This window comes from Urocampus carinirostris, chromosome 16 (assembly GCF_059441175.1).
Source record: "Urocampus carinirostris isolate Australia breed hairy pipefish chromosome 16, RoL_Ucar_1.0, whole genome shotgun sequence".
Taxonomy (NCBI): Eukaryota; Metazoa; Chordata; class Actinopteri; order Syngnathiformes; family Syngnathidae; genus Urocampus; species Urocampus carinirostris.
Window position 1 is genome coordinate 9559506 of NC_142364.1, and position 16252 is coordinate 9575757.

General features: G+C 44.6%; 1 protein-coding gene across 1 annotated transcript in view; it reads left to right on the forward strand.

Annotated features, from left to right (window-relative positions):
- thbs4b (thrombospondin 4b) overlaps positions 1-16252 on the forward strand; it is a 50199-nt gene that overhangs the window by 28556 nt on the left and 5391 nt on the right. The window contains exons 13-19 of the mRNA XM_088320358.1: positions 65-224; positions 1401-1519; positions 3163-3215; positions 6053-6246; positions 8233-8411; positions 9873-9921; positions 12046-12242. Of these exons, the coding sequence (XP_088176484.1) occupies positions 65-224; positions 1401-1519; positions 3163-3215; positions 6053-6246; positions 8233-8411; positions 9873-9921; positions 12046-12242 (951 nt within the window). The remainder of the gene's footprint in view (positions 1-64; positions 225-1400; positions 1520-3162; positions 3216-6052; positions 6247-8232; positions 8412-9872; positions 9922-12045; positions 12243-16252) is intronic.

Here is a 16252-nt window from a genome sequence, read left to right on the forward strand (position 1 = left end):
GCGCCCCCTAAGTTTACTAGTTGTCCGGTCGGACCCAAGACCCTTTGGTCTCTTGGGGTTTTAGGACAACTGCTGGTTGAAGGCCAACGTGGACCAGAGGAACAGCGACAAGGACACTCACGGGGACGCCTGCGACAACTGCCGGCTGGTGGAGAATCCCGACCAGAGGGACACGGACGAAGACGGAAAAGGGGACGCCTGCGACGATGACATCGATGGAGACGGTGAGGAACTGCATCCTGATTGGTGAAACCGTAGCCCCGCCCCTTTTTCTGCCTGTGTCTACCGCTGCGTCAATAATGTTGCTGTAAATGTCTCTTTCGTTCTCTCTCCTTCCCTCCATCTCTTACTCTCTCTCTCTTTTTATTCTTTTGATTTATTTTTCTGTCTCTTTCTTTCCCTCTTTGTTTTCTCTATTTTTCTCTTTTCTCTGTGTTTTTTCTTTTCTCTATTGTGCTCTCTCTATTTCTCCCACTCTTCCTCCATTTTCCGTCTCTTCTACCTTCTCTTTCTGTCGTTCCCTCTCTCACTTTCTCTCTCTCTTTCCCTCTCTTTCTTTCTCTATCTCTTTCTTTTTTCTTCTCTTACTCTTTCAATGTCTGTCTCTCTCTCTAATACTTTCTTTCGCTCTTTATTTATTTTTCTGTCTCATTCTTTCCCTCTGTTTTATCTATTTTTGTCTTTCCTCTGTTTTTCTCCCTTTCTCTATTGTGCTCTCTCTTTCTATTGTGCTCTCTCTCTCTCTCTCTCTCTCTCTCTATTTCTCTCACTCTTTCACCATTTTTCTGTCTCTTTTACCTTCTCTTTCTCTCTCTCTCTCCTTCCCTCTATCTCTTACTTTCTTTCTCTCTGTTTCTTTTTGTTTTTCCCTTTCTTCCTTTCTCCCCCTTTTTTCTTTTCTCCGTCTTTCTCCTTTTCTCTATTGTGCTCTCTATTTCTCTCACTCTTCCTCCATTTTTCTGTCTCTTCTACCTTCTCTTTCTGTCGTTCTCTCTCTTACTTTCTTTCTCCCTTCCTTTCCTTTTCTTTGTTTTGCGTCTCTTTCCTTCCCTCTTTTTCTCCCCATGACCGACTGTTTTTATCAAAAACGAGCGACGTCACTGACCAGGATGACGCCATCCTTGCTTGCATAAGCGCGGATTTGGGTTTTTTTCCGTGACATTAGGCGCGTCTGCCTCGCCTGACCCGGAAGTGGAGAGCGTGATGACGTTTGGAAAAGCCGCAAGCGTTTCTCCTCTTTTTCATTTTTGACCTTTTGCGGCGCCGATGCAGGAAAACCGCTCGAGATCGTCAGGAGAGGAAGCGCGCCGAAACGCGGCGCAACAGTGTACTCCAGCGGCCAAACGGAGAATTGCATGCAGTAAAGTAGACGTTTTCTGGTTTATGGTCTTAAATCTCAGGTCTGAAGAATTTCCTGGACAACTGCCAGCATGTGAAGAATCCGGACCAGCGGGACCGGGATGGCGACGGGGTGGGGGACGCCTGCGACAGCTGCCCCGATATCCCCAACCCCAATCAGGTCGGTCCCTTCCCCTCGAGTTGGGCTAGGGGTTCTCAAATCGTGGGGCGGGTCCCCCTGCAGGGCGGCGTTTGACCTCGGGGAAGTTGTTTTTATTTTTGTTAACCGTCTTAGAAGAAAGTGCAATTGCGACTCCACTACACTAGGGGGCAGTGGTACTTTTACTCATACGTGAGAGGTTTATTTCCTCTGTAAATTACAAAACATCATGTTTGTAAAAATGGTACAATGTAAAATATCCCTAAACATCATTCGTAAAATACAACTTTGATATATATATATATATATATATATATATATATATATATATATAGATAGAGAGAGAGAGAGAGAGAGAGAGAGAGAGAGAGAGAGAGAGAGAGAGAGAGAGAGAGAGAGACAGAGGCTGAGATAGAAAGTGGGGAGAGAAAGGGATCAAAGAAAGGAAAAAAGTAAGAAAGAAAGACAAAGAAAATGGAAAGAAAGGAGAGATGAGAGTCATAAAGAGAACTAGAAAGAGAAATGAGACAGAAAAAATAAAAGAGAGCAAAACAGAAATTGAATTAGAGAGAGAGAGAAAGAGAGAAAGAGAGAGAGAGAGAGAGAGGGAGAGAGAGAGAGAGAGAGAGGGGGGGGGCGGATAGAGGGGAGAGAGAGAGAGGCCAAGATAGAAAGGGGGGGAGAAAGGGATCAAAAAAGGAAAAAAAGAAAGAAAGAAAGACAAAGAAAATGGAAAGAAAATGAGAGATGAGAGTCATATAGAGAACTAGAAAGAGATAGAAAATGAGACAGAATAATAGAGATAAAAAGAGAGAGAGAAAAATAAAAGAGAGCAAAACAGAAATAGAATAAGAGAGAGAGTGAGAGAGAGAGAGGGAGAAAGAGGGAGAGAGAGAGAGAGAGAGAGAGAGAGACAGATAGAGGGGAGAGAAAGAGAGGCCGTGATAGAAAGGGGGAGAGAAAGAGATCAAAGAAAGGAAAAAAGAAAGAAAGAAAGAAAGAAAAATAAAATGGAAAGAAAAAGAGAGATGGGAGTCATAAAGAGAACTCAAAAGAGATAGAAAATGAGACAGAAAAATAGGGCTAAAAAGAGAAAGAGAAAAATAAAAGAGAGCAAAACAAAAATAGAATTAGAGAGAGAGAAAGAGAGAGAGCGAAAGAGAGAGCGAGAGAGAGAGAGAGAGAGAGAGCAAAATTGAGAAAAGGAGAGACACACAGAGAGACACAAAGATGGAGGAGAGAGACAGAGACAGAAAAAAGAGACAGAAGAGAGAGAGACAGAAAGAGAGAGACAGAAAGAGAAAGAGAGAGGGGGGTAGAGGAAAAAAAAGAAAAGATCGAGAGACACACAGACAGACAGACAAAAAAGGGAAAGAGAGAGAGAGAGTGAGGCAGTGAAAAACAGAGAAAAAAAGAAAGGAGACAGATAGAGAGACACCGACAGAAGAGAGGGAGAGAAAGAGTGAAAGAGAGAGAGGGATGAAGAGAGAGAGGGGGAGCAAAAGAGAAAAAGAGAAATCGATAGAAAAACTTAAGCAGGTGGGACGGAATTCTATAATCTGAAGGCTTCTTTCTCCATCCTCCTTGCAAGTTCAAAATACATTGATGTCTCCTCTCCTGATGTTGAGTGTCTAATAAAGTCTAAACTTAACAATTACTTTCAGTCGGACGTCGACAACGACCTTGTGGGCGACTCGTGCGACACCAACCAAGACAGGTAAGTCATTTCAAGCCACTTTCCCGTTTTTAGATAAACTCGACCCCCGAGATAAGTTAATCCGTTCTGAGGGATAGAAAAATGAAATTGCAGGATACAGAGACCTATGTATTGAACTCCATTATCACCTAACACCTACAGAGCCCTTTCCGTGTTTGATGTATCATTGTTGGAGCAGTACGGCAGAATTCATGTCAGTTTACAGCAGCCCTGTCACAAGCCACGGAGACAGGACCCGATAGCGTTTGTTTTACTCAGATTTATGAGAAAGAGAGGAGTGCAGAACAGGTCGATGGTCGAAAGGAAAAGCAAGGGCAGTAACGAGTCCAGAAAAGAAGTCGGCAACAGGTATCGGGCAGGAAACTGGGCAAAACAGGTCGATGGTCGGGATGGGATGGAAGAGCAAGGGCAGTAACGAGTCCAGAAGAGAGGTCGGCAACAGGTATCGGGCAGGAAACTGGGCAAAACAGGCCGATGGTCGGAATGGGATGGAAGAGCAAGGGCAGTAACGAGTCCGGAAAAGAGGTCGGCAACAGGTATCAGGCAGGAAACAGGGCAAAACAGGTCGATGGTCGGGATGGGATGAAGGCGCAAGGGCAGTAACGAGTCCTGAAAAGAAGTCGGCCACAGGTATCAGGCAGGAAACAGGGCAAAACAGGTCGATGGTCGGGATGGGATGGAAGAGCAAGGGCAAACGAGTCCAGAAAAGAGGTCGGCAACAGGTATCAGGCAGGAAACAGGTCAAAACAGGTCGATGGTCGGGATGGGATGGAAGAGCAAGGGCAGTAACGAGTCCGGAAAAGAGGTCGGCAACAGGTCTCAGGCAGGAAACAGGTCAAAACAGGTCGATGGTCGGGATGGGATGAAGGCGCAAGGGCAGTAACGAGTCTTGAAAAGAAGTCGGCAACAGGTATCAGGCAGGAAACAGGGCAAAACAGGTCGATGGTCGGGATGGGATGGAAGAGCAAGGGCAGTAACGAGTCCGGAAAAGAGGTCGGCAACAGGTCTCAGGCAGGAAACAGGTCAAAACAGGTCGATGGTCGGGATGGGATGAAGGCGCAAGGGCAGTAACGAGTCTTGAAAAGAAGTCGGCAACAGGTATCAGGCAGGAAACAGGGCAAAACAGGTCGATGGCCTGGACGGAGGAGCAAAGGCAGAAACGGGTCCAGAAAAGAGGTTGGCAACAGGTATCAGGCAGGAAACAGGGCGAAACAGGTCGATGGTCGGGATGGGATGAAGGCGCAAGGGCAGTAACGAGTCCTGAAAAGAAGTCGGCAACAGGTATCAGGCAGGAAACAGGGCAAAACCGGTCGATGGTCGGAATGGAAGAGCAAGGGCAGTAACGAGTCCGGAAAAGAGGTCGGCAACAGGTATCAGGCAGGAAACAGGGCAAAACAGGTCGATGGTCGGAATGTAAGAGCAAGGACAGTAACGAGTTCGGAAAAGAGGTCGGCAACAGGTATCAGGCAGGAAACAGGGCAAAACAGGTCGATGGCCTGGACGGAGGAGCAAAAGCAGAAACGGGTCCAGAAAAGAGGTTGGCCACAGGTATCAGGCAGGAAACAGGGCAAAACAGGTCGATGGTCGGGATGGGATGGAAGAGCAAGGGCAAACGAGTCCATAAAAGAGGTCGGCAACAGGTATCGGGCAGGAAACTGGGCAAAACAGGTCGATGGTCGGGATGGGATGGAAGAGCAAGGGCAGTAACGAGTCCGGAAAAGAGGTCGGCAACAGGTATCAGGCAGGAAACAGGGCAAAACAGGTCGACGGTCGGGATGGGACGGAAGAGCAAGGGCAAACGAGTCCAGAAAAGAGGTCGGCAACAGGTATCAGGCAGGAAACAGGGCAAAACAGGTCGATGGCCTGGACGGAGGAGCAAAAGCAGAAACGGGTCCAGAAAAGAGGTTGGCCACAGGTGTCAGGCGGGAAACAGGTCAAAACAGGTCGATGGTCGGGATGGGATGAAGGCGCAAGGGCAGTAACGAGTCTTGAAAAGAAGTCGGCAACAGGTATCAGGCAGGAAACAGGGCAAAACAGGTCGATGGCCTGGACGGAGGAGCAAAGGCAGAAACGGGTCCAGAAAAGAGGTTGGCAACAGGTATCAGGCAGGAAACAGGGCGAAACAGGTCGATGGTCGGGATGGGATGAAGGCGCAAGGGCAGTAACGAGTCCTGAAAAGAAGTCGGCAACAGGTATCAGGCAGGAAACAGGGCAAAACCGGTCGATGGTCGGAATGGAAGAGCAAGGGCAGTAACGAGTCCGGAAAAGAGGTCGGCAACAGGTATCAGGCAGGAAACAGGTCAAAACAGGTCGGTGGTCGGGATGGGATGGAAGAGCAAGGGCAAACGAGTCCAGAAAAGAGGTCGGCAACAGGTATCAGGCAGGAAACAGGGCAAAACAGGTCGATGGCCTGGACGGAGGAGCAAAAGCAGAAACGGGTCCAGAAAAGAGGTTGGCCACAGGTATCAGGCAGAAACAGGGCAAAACAGGTCGATGGTCGGGATGGGATGAAGGCGCAAGGGCAGTAACAAGTATCAGGCAGGAGAAAACGGGGCAGGAGAATGTCGTATCGTGTAGAGCTTGCCTAGCTGAAAGCATAGGTTCGTAGACCGTCTGACAGCTTCCTCTTGGGAGACGGGGGTTTAAAAAGGGTCAGGGAGCCGATCAGCGACTAGCTGGCAGCAAGATAGCGACTTCATTTTAGTCATCAAAGTCAATAAATTTGGATCGGTACTAGATTTCTTCTTTTGAGGGACTGGAAAAATGGAAAAATCGGCCTGGAAAGTGCTTGAATCTGGTCATAAAAGCGATCCCATGCTATTTCCCTCCCCACACAGTGACGGCGACGGGCACCAGGACAGCAAAGACAACTGTCCCTTCGTGATCAACAGCTCGCAATTGGACACGGACAAAGACGGGATCGGAGACGAGTGCGACGACGACGACGACAACGACGGAATCCCGGACGAAAAACCGCCCGGGCCCGACAACTGCAGGCTGGTCCCCAACCCGGAGCAGATCGATGCAAACAGTACGTAGCAGTACGTAGTCTGACGAACTCGCTGATAAACCGACCAGGTCCCGGGTAATATAAGTCATTTCTCTTTCAGTATGCCGGTAGGTAACTACTAAAGCGCTAAAAGAAAAGGCGAGTTGGTGGTAAAGCGATCGACTCGGGTCGTTCGCGAACGAAACGGCTCTATGAGCTGACTCTTAGAAGTGGGAGTCCCTTCGAGACTCTATTTTTCTCTTGGGATCAGTCAAAATGCATTGTATGAGCAATCTGGTTCTGTTGACTTTGAGTTTAAAAGAGGTTAAAATTGTTTTTTATTTCATCTTCTTATTTGTCGATTTTTAAATATTTTAATGTATGTTTCCTGAGTTTTTAGAGTTGACGTTTCAGTGTTAATTTTGCTTTTTTTTCCACTCTCTCTTTCTCTCTCTCTGTTTCTCTCCTCTCTCTTTTTATTAAATTTTTCTTTCTCTCTTTCTTTCTTTCTTTCTTTTCTCTTACTCTTTCTCTCTTCCTTTTCTCTCTCTCCCCTTTTCTCTCTTTATTTCTCTCTCCCCGTTTCTCTCTATTTCTCTCTTTCTGTTTTTTACATCTTTCTTTCTGTCTCTTTTTTCTCTTTCTCTCCTTTTTCTCTCTCCCTTTTTTACTTTATTTCCCCTTCTTCTCTCTCTCTATTTATCCCTTTCTCTCTTTTTTATCACAACTGTCTTTCTTTCTCTTTTTGTCTCTTCCCCTCTCTCTCTCTTCCTTTTTTCTCTCCATCTTTTTCTTTCTTTCTCTATTTCTCTCCTCTCTCTTTTTATTACATCTCTCTTTTTTTCTCTCCACCTTTCTCTCTATTTCCCTCCTTCTCTCTTTTTTTATATCTTACTTTCTTTCTGTCTCCTTTTTTCTCTTTCTTTTCCTTTTTTTCTCTCTATTTTTCACTAACTTTTTCTCTCCCCCTTATCCCTCTATTTCTCCCCTTCTCTCTTTTTTATCACATCCGTCTTTCTTTCTCTTTTTGTCTCTTCCTCTCTCTCTCTCTCTCTCTTCCTTTTTTCTCTCTATCTTTTTCTTTCTTTCTTTCTCTATTTCTCCCCTCCTCTCTCTTTTTATTACATCTCTCTTTCTCTCCTCTCTTTTTGTATATCTTACTTTCTTTCTATCTCCTTTTTTCTCTTTCTCTCTCTTCCTTTTTTTCTCTCTCTTTTTCACTAACTTTCTCTCTCCCCCTTATATCTTTATTTCTCCCCTTCTCTCTTTTTTATCACATCCCTCTTTTTTTCTCTTTTTTCTCTTCATCTTTCTTTCTTTCTCTTTTTCTCTCTCTCTCTCTGTTCCCTTTTTCTCTCTCGTTTTCTCTCTTTCCTTCTCTACCCTCCTCTCTCTTTCCCTCTCTACCCTTTTCTCTCCTGCCTTTCTCTGTCTCTCTTTTTCTCTCTTTTTTACTTTATTTTCCCCTTCTTCTCTCTCTATTTACCCCCTTCTCTCTTTTTTATCACATCAGTCTTTCTTTCGCTTTTTGTCTCTCTCTCTCTCTCTCTCTCTCTCTCTCTCTCTCTCCATTTTCTCTTTCTATTTCCCTCTCTTTCTTACTCTCTCTATTTCTCTCCTGTCTCCTTCTGTCTCTATCTCACTTTTCTCTTGTTCTCTCTCCATCTCTTTCTCTCTCGCTCTCTCACTTTTTCCCTTTTTTCTCTATCTTTGTTTCTGTCTTTATTTCGCTCTTTCTTGTCCTATCTCTCTCTTTCTTTCTGTCTTTTTCTCCCTCTCTCTTTCTATTTAATCAACTAGTCAGGCCCCTAAACCACTGAGCTAAAACGATTTTAACAGCACTGCCATAAAATGTTAATATAAAATATTATTTAAATTTATATAAAAAAACGTTGTATGGGAACGAAAATTTCAGGGGGGGGGGGGAGTATACAGGTAGTTTAACCTTTGAACCACGACGGTAAAAGAGTCAATAAAGAAATGGAATTCAAATCAAAGACCTCAATGCCCCCTTCCGCCCCCCTCTAGACGACGGCGTGGGCGACATCTGCGAATCCGACTTCGACCAGGATAAAATCGTGGACACCATCGACAACTGCCCCGAAAACGCCGAGGTGACCCTGACCGATTTCAGGGCCTTCCAGACCGTGGTCCTGGACCCCGAAGGCGACGCCCAGATTGACCCCAATTGGGTGGTCCTCAACCAGGTGAGGATCCAATCAGGCTCCAATCAGTTGAATGTTAGGTCCATTACCTTACATTTCGGAATAAAACACAAAATAAGAGACAAGGGGCGTTCATTGAGCTCAAGAGGAGATATAGTCAGTTGTAGGCCTGATTCTCATCTGCTTAAAACTTTACCAACTCCAATTTTAGTCACGGTCGAGTGCCCAGGGTCGATGTGGGAGGAGAGTTAGCCAGAGGACACCATAAAACACAGGCGTCAAACAGGCGGCCCGCGGGCCAGATACGGCCCGCAGAGGGATTGAATCCGGCCCGCGAGACAACACTCAGAGAAGCGCAAGAGAAAAACAAGCTGCAGGTTGAAATATGTCCACTTGATGTTGCCAAAGCCAGGTGCCTCGAACAAAGACACTGTACTTGTATTTCTCTTCTTATTTCTCTCTCTTCTCTGACCTGTTTCCTGCCCGATACCTGTTGCCGACTTTTCTGGACTCGTTACTCCCCTTGCTCTTCCATTCCGACCATCGACCTGTTTTGCCCTGTTTCCTGCCTGATACCTGTTGCCGACCTCTTTTCTGGACCCGTTTCTGCTTTTGCTCCTCCGTCCAGGCCTTCTCTCTCTCTCTCTCTCTCTCTCTCTCTCTCTCTCTCTCTCTCTCTCTCTCTCTCTCTCTCTCTCTCTCTCTCTCTCTCTCTCTCTCTCTCTCTCTCTCTCTCTCTCTCTCTCTCTGTCTCTCTCTCTCTCTCTCTCTCTCTCTGTCTCTCTCTCTCTCTCTCTCTCTTCCTCTTTTCTCCCACTCTCTGTCTCTTTCACTCTCTGTGTCTCTCGTTCTCTTCCTTTGTTGCTCTTTCTCTCTCCGTGTCTTTTTAACTTCTTTTGCTCTATCTTCCTTTTTTCCTTTTCTCTCTTTTCTCTTTCTCTCTTCCTACCCTTTGCGCTTTCTTTTCTCTTTTCTCCCCTTCTGTCTTTCTATTTCTCTTTGGATTTCTTTTTTCCTCTCCCTTTCTTTTCACCCTCTCTCATGACTTTTTATCTTTGGTTTCTCACTCTCTCTCCCTCTCTCTCTCTTTTTCTTTCTTTGCCTCGCCTCTCTCCTTTTCCCTCCCTCTTTCTCTTATTTTCTCTCATCTCTTTTTCTTTCTCTTTAATCTACCAGTCCGGCCCCCGACAGAATGTTTGTTCTATCGTGTGGCCCCCGAGTTCAAATGAGTTTGACACCCCTGCCATAAAACATCAAACAGACCGTCGTAAGATAAAAAACATCAAACAAGAAACAGCACAGAGAAAAATAAACATGACAATGCAGCAGCCTCTCTTCTCAGGGAAATGGTTGAGTGGTTCACAAGGTGATAAAACATTTTACTCAACTTTTGGAAGACTATACAATTGAGATCATTCTAATTCCAATTCTAATTCTGACATTGTACTAAATGAATAATACATGTGTTTACAATCATCTCACCATTGATGCCTTTTCCCACAGGGAATGGAAATTGTCCAGACTATGAACAGCGATCCCGGTTTGGCTGTCGGTAAGTTTTTCCATGTTTTACAATTATATTATATTATATATATATTATATTAAAAGGTTAGAAAGATGCTAAGAGTGTATGTTCATGATTGTAATAACTTCTTAAGAATTTTGTTGTTTATCTTATATACAAATAAACCTTGGGCTTCTCTCATTTTTACGAGCCTTCGAATTCGTTAGTTTTGCGACTACAGTAGAGCTCCGTCATGCTGCTTCGTCAGGTTATGTACAGGTCCAGTATGCTTTACTTATATTCGTCAAAAAAAATGCTTGGGCGTGTAAACATAGTATTTCATTGTGTAGTCATTGTAAACACATTGTTGGGGTTTTACATAGACCAGTTTGAGATACAGTAATCCCTCGGTTATCGCGGTTAATGGGGACCGAGACCACCTGCGAAAACTGAAAATCCGCGAAGTAGCGGGGCCCCTTCAAAAATGCTTAAAAAAAAACGAAAACAGGTATACAGTATGAAAATGTGATATTTAATGAGTGTTTGTGAAGCGTTTTGGGAAACAACAGTTAAAAAAATGGTCTGTGTTCATTTTAATGAAAGTGAAAGAGCTACCTTCTGACAATAACCACATACCACATACTTTAGCGAGCGGCACCGAACGGCTTTTACAACAAATACACAAAACCACACACATTTAGCCGCGTTTAGGTAGTACAAACAACCGCTCGCTTTTGGTATAATAAAGTCAAACTTGAGATGAAATGTGATAGAAGAGCATATACTTACGTCGCTGAGTTCCTCCATGATAAACAGCGCCACAGAAGAAGGGGGTGAGGTGGGAGGAGTTGAAGGAGGGCGGGGTGAGCGAAGCGGTAACTCACCATGACTAAGCATTGTGTCAGGGCCTCCCCCTCCCCTTCACAATAAGAGTGTCCACACCGTGTCCTCAGTCGACAGAAGCTCGCGCTTGCTCAAGTCAATAAATGCTTTTATTGAGAAGGTAAGGTATATTTTTTTAAAGTGGAACCGCGAACTAGCGAGGTTCCGCTGTATAGAGCATAGGTGTCAAACAGGCAGCCCGCGGGCCAGATCAGGCCCGCCAAGGGATTGAATCCGGCCCGCAAGACCACACTCAGAGAAGCGCAAGAGAAAAACAAGCTGCTGGTTGAAATATGGCAACTTGATGTTGCCAAAGCCAGGTGCCTCTCACAAAGACACTGTACTTGTATTTAGTTCTCTCTCTCTCTTTCTTTCTGCCTTTCTTTCTGCCTTTCTTTCTTTCTATCTTCATACCCTTCGCGCTTTCTTTTCTCTTTTCTCTCCTTCTGACTTTCTTTCTGTCTTTCCGTCCTTCTGACTTTCTTTCTTTCTGACTTTCTTTCTTTTTGACTTTCTTTCTAACTTTCTTTCTGACTTTCTTTCTTTCTTTCGTTCTTTCGTTCTTTCGTTCTTTCTTTCGTTCTTTCGTTCTTTCTTTCTGACTTTCTTTCTTTCTGACTTTCTGTCTTTCTTTCTTTTTTTCTGACTTTCTTTCTGTCTTTTTTTCTGTCTTTTTTTCTGTCTTTCTTTCTTTCTGTCTTTCTTTCTGTCTTTCTTTCTGTCTTTCTTTCTGTCTTTCTGACTTTCTTTCTTTCTTTCTGACTTTCTTTCTTTCTTTCTGACTTTCTTTCTGACTATTTTTCTGTCTTTCTTTCATTCTGTCTTTCTTTCTTTCTTTCTTTCATTCTGTCTTTCTGACTTTCTTTCTTCATACTATTCGCGCTTTCTTTTCTCTCCTTCTGACTTTCTTCATACTCTTCACGCCTTCTTTTCTCTTTTCTCTCCTGACTTTCTTTTTCTCTTTGGAATTCTTTCTTCCTCTCCCTTTCTTTTCCCCCTCTCTCACGACTTTTTAGTTTTTGTTTCTCACGCTCTCTCCCTCTCTCTCTTTTTCTTTCTCTTGAATCTACTAGTCCGGCCCCCGACCGTGTTCTACCGTGTGGCCCTTGAGTTAAAATGACTTTGACACCCCTGGTATAGAGGTTCGGAGGGTCACGTGACTTTATTCGGCGGCCATTTTGGATTACAAAACACAACGGAACACGTTGAGATAGGGTTTTGAAGACTCATGCTGCGTTCCAGAACGGTGGGAAATTGGAGCTCTCTTAGCTGAAATCCGACTTCTTTTAGGTTACACGGCTTTTAGCGGCGTGGACTTCGAAGGGACGTTCCACGTCAACACGGTGACGGACGACGACTACGCCGGATTCATTTTCGGCTACCAGGATTCTTCGTCCTTCTACGTGGTCATGTGGAAGCAGACCGAGCAGACCTACTGGCAGGCCACGCCCTTCCGAGCCGTGGCCGAGCCCGGCATTCAGCTCAAGGTTAGCGCTTTTTCAACACGGACTTATTCGATTGATAATTGAGTTAGCTACCATAGTCTGTAAGCCGATCGGTTAATTGGGTAGCTTGTTAGTCAGTTGGCTGGTTGGTCGGTTATTGGGTTAGCCCAGTGGATCTCAAACAGTGAGGTGAAGCCCCCATTTAACTTCAGAGAATTGTTTTTCTTTAAATTTCCCAGAATAAAGTGCAATTGCACCTCCGTTACACTGTGAGGCAGTAGCGTTACATTTCGCTTCCTTATAGAATATAGAACAGAGTAAGAGCATTAAGGACGAAGTGTATACATAAAGCAGGGGTGTCAAACTCAATTTAACCCGGGGGCCACACGAGAGAACAAACATTCTCTCGGGGGCCGGAATAGTAGATTAGAGAGAACGAAAAAGGAGAAAAAGAAATAAGAGAAAGAGAGGGAGAGAATAGTAGAAAGGGTGGGACAAAGAAGGAGAGAAAGGGAGAAAGAGAGAGAAAAGAAAGAGAGAGCGAGCGTGAGAAACAAAATAGATCAAAAGAGAAATAGTGAGAGAGGGGTAAGAAAGAGAGAGAGAGAACAAAATCTAAAGAGAAATAGAAAGAGACAAGGAGAGAAAAGAGAAGGAGAGAAAGAGAGAAGGGGAAAGCAAGAGAGAGATAGATAGAGAGAAAAGGAAGTTAGAGTGAAATAAGGTAAAAATACAGAGACAAAGAGGAACAAAGAAAGAGAAAAAGAGAGACGGGGCTAGTGAAAGAGAGAGAGATAAAGAGTGGAAGGAAGATTGAGAGAGAGAGAGAAAGAGAGATACAAGTACAGCGTTTGTGAGAGGCACCTGGCTTTGGCAACATTAAGTGGATATATTTCAACCTGCAGCTCATTTTTCTCTTGCACTTCTCCGAGCGTTGACTCGCGGGCCGGATTTAGTCCCTTAGCGGGCCTGATCCGGCCCGCGGGCCGCCCGTTTGACACCCCTGACATAAAGTGTAGAAGGCCCTCAAGAGACCCCATGAAAAAAATATCCAGAGACAGGCGAAGAGAGATGGGGTAAGGAAACGAACAAAAGTCTCCTCCCGTAGCACTTCACTGCAACCTCGGAGGGAGTTGAGCAAAAACTGGTGCGCTTGCTCCAATGGAAACGTTGCGGACAGGACAAAGCCAAATAAAATAAGCTGTCATTTAAAGATATTATTTATTATTTCTTTGGCAAAAACGTACCGGAAGGCAGAGATTTGGCATGGGTGACGTGTTACCGTCATTATCGAACATTCTTTGTTTTGTCCCCGCCAATATTTAAAAAAATAAATAGGAAGGGCGTGAGAGGATTTCTTCTTCTGAGGGGGGTTGTGACTGTCATGAACCAGAACTGTATCAGGACCCAAACGCGTGATGCTCTCACACAAGCTTTTTATTTTACGGGAAATGGGGAGTCATGCGGCAGCACGGCGGTGCAGTGGTTAGCGCTTGTGCGGCACAAATCATGTCATGGGAACCTGTCGTGGGTTCAAATCCAGCTCCAGACTTCCTGTGCGGAGTTTGTATGTTCTCCCCGTGCTTGCGTGGGTTTCCGGTTTCCTCCCACGTTCCAAAAACATGCATTTCAGGTGAATTGCCCGGTCCAAATTGTCCCTAGGTGTGAACGAGCGAATGAGTGGTCCGTCCCTGTGTGCCCTGCGATTGGTTGGCAACCAGTTCAGGGTGTCCCCTGCCCACTGCCTGGAGATGACTGGGATGGGCTCCAGCCCCCCCGCGACCCTAATGAGGATGAGCGGTACGGCTAATGAGATGAGATGAGATGGGGAGTCATGCACGTTAGGCAGCGGTCTGGCCTGGAAAGACAGGAAGCCAGAGACCGAGAAGATCCACACCAATTGCCCGAGCAGATAGCGGACAGATGGGGTCGATACCGGACAGGACGGGAGAGACAGGATAGATAATGAAACAGGATATCAAAATTAAACAGGAAAAACTGACAGGAACAAAATCTGGGGAGAATGAGAAACAGGACAAAAATAACCGGGAACGAAACTGGAAATCAATATTAAACAGGACAAAAATAAACGGGAACAATACCGGACTGGAAATATCAACAGGAAAACAGGACCGAGTCAGAACCCACGTCTTGCGGGGCAGAGGTTCCTGGATGGACTGACAAAGGAAGAGAGAGTGCACTGAGCTTAAAGAAACGGAAAGCCAATCTGTTAATGAGCCGCAGCTGGCGCCACACGGGCGGGGCCAATTGGGCGCCATGGCAACCGTGACAGTGACGAAATAATTGAGAAGCACTTGATTGGGCAGTTTTGTTAGTTGAGTTGTCAGTAGGTCACTGGTCATTCTGCCATTCATTAACTAGTTAATTGACTATTAATCTGGGTGTTAGGTTTGGTTGGCAGGTTAATCCTCCCTTTGTTCGTTGTCACATCATTTCAGTAGCTATTTAATTGTTTAGTCCAATTGGTAAACTAGCTTGGATAGTTGAGAGTCACATAGAGAGGTACTTAGTTAGCAAGCTGGAAAGTTATTTTGTCGGCAGATTTTGTTAGTTGAGTACAAAGCTTGCTGCTCTTTCTGTCTTTCATTGACTAGTTAATTGACTAGTTAATTGACTAGTTAATTGTTTGCTCTGGTTTGCTGGTTAATGTTTATCCCACCCTTTATTACCAGCCATTGTCGCGTTAATTTGTCAGCTTCTTGATTTCTTAGTCCACTGGGTTACTAGTTAGCCGGTTAACTAGTGTCTCAGGGGGGAAGTAGGTGGAAAATCATTTGACTGACGACTTGAATGGACAGCTAACCGGTCAGGTGGAATATTTGTTTGGTTAGTTGGTGGATAGCTTATTCTTGGTTTGTTCTTTACTCTTTAATTAGCTACTTAAGTAGCCAAACACAGTGTCGCTTGTTTTTCTGGATAGTGGTATGTTTATTTAGTTTTGGGTTTGTTCTATGGGTTTATCGGATAGTTGGTTGCAAAAGTAGATGGGATTTTACCGATTCAAAAACATGTTCGCCAACAGTCCCAGGCAGGTATTAGTTTATTGATTGGTTTGAACATTTCGGCACTCTGTAGTAGTCCTTTAGCTGACTGGTTATTTGGTTAGTTATATGTTGGCCTTGTTGGGAATTAATATCAAAATGTAGCGTTTACCAAATTGTTCAAATTAGTTATCTGACTCCATTAACCAAACACAACCGACATTCACCCAACAATTTATGCGCTCTCGTTTCTTGAGGGAAATGATGAACAGGAGGCCGACATTTCCACACGAGGGCAGATTTAATTTCATTAACAATTTAACTAAGTGTACTCCATCAAAAACGGACGAATTAGTGACGTTGGAGTCTGTGACTTCAGCTCTCTTCTTATTGGCCATCTTCTCCCCGCATAATGGCATGCCAACTCCTCCCATGGGTGCGCCAATGAAGCCCCCTGGGCTTCACCATCTCGGAGAAGAGCGCCGCGATGTCCGGAACAATCAAAACAACACCGAACTTTCATTGCTCATTGAATTAAGGCACAGTCAGTAAATAACTACAGCATTCAACTCAATAAATGTAACTTGTATTCAATCATTTAAAATCCTTTCTAGTCAAAAGTATAAAATCCTTCAGCCTGGAGAGGGAGGGTACTTGCCCAAGACACACCACACGAAAGGGCTTCCCCTAGAGCAGTTGTCTCAAACCCGCGGCCCGGGGGCCAATTGTGGCCCTCAGGATGATGGTTTAAGGCCCCCACCTTAGAAAGTTAAAGGGACAGCGTGTAATATTTTCCCACTAGATGTCGCTGTATTATGTCATGCCACCAAACAGGGGAGATAAAAGCACAACAGAAGAAGACAAAATACGGAGTCTCAAAGTGTACCTTATTACTTTTGAAAATAAGAGGAATAAGAAAAGAAAAGAGAAAAGGACAAAAAGGACAAAAAAGAAAAGAGAAAAATGAACAAAAGAGAAAAAGTAAAACTTCAGAAAAAAGGGAATAAAAAATGAAAAAATAAAATATGAGAAAAATAAAAAAATTCAAAG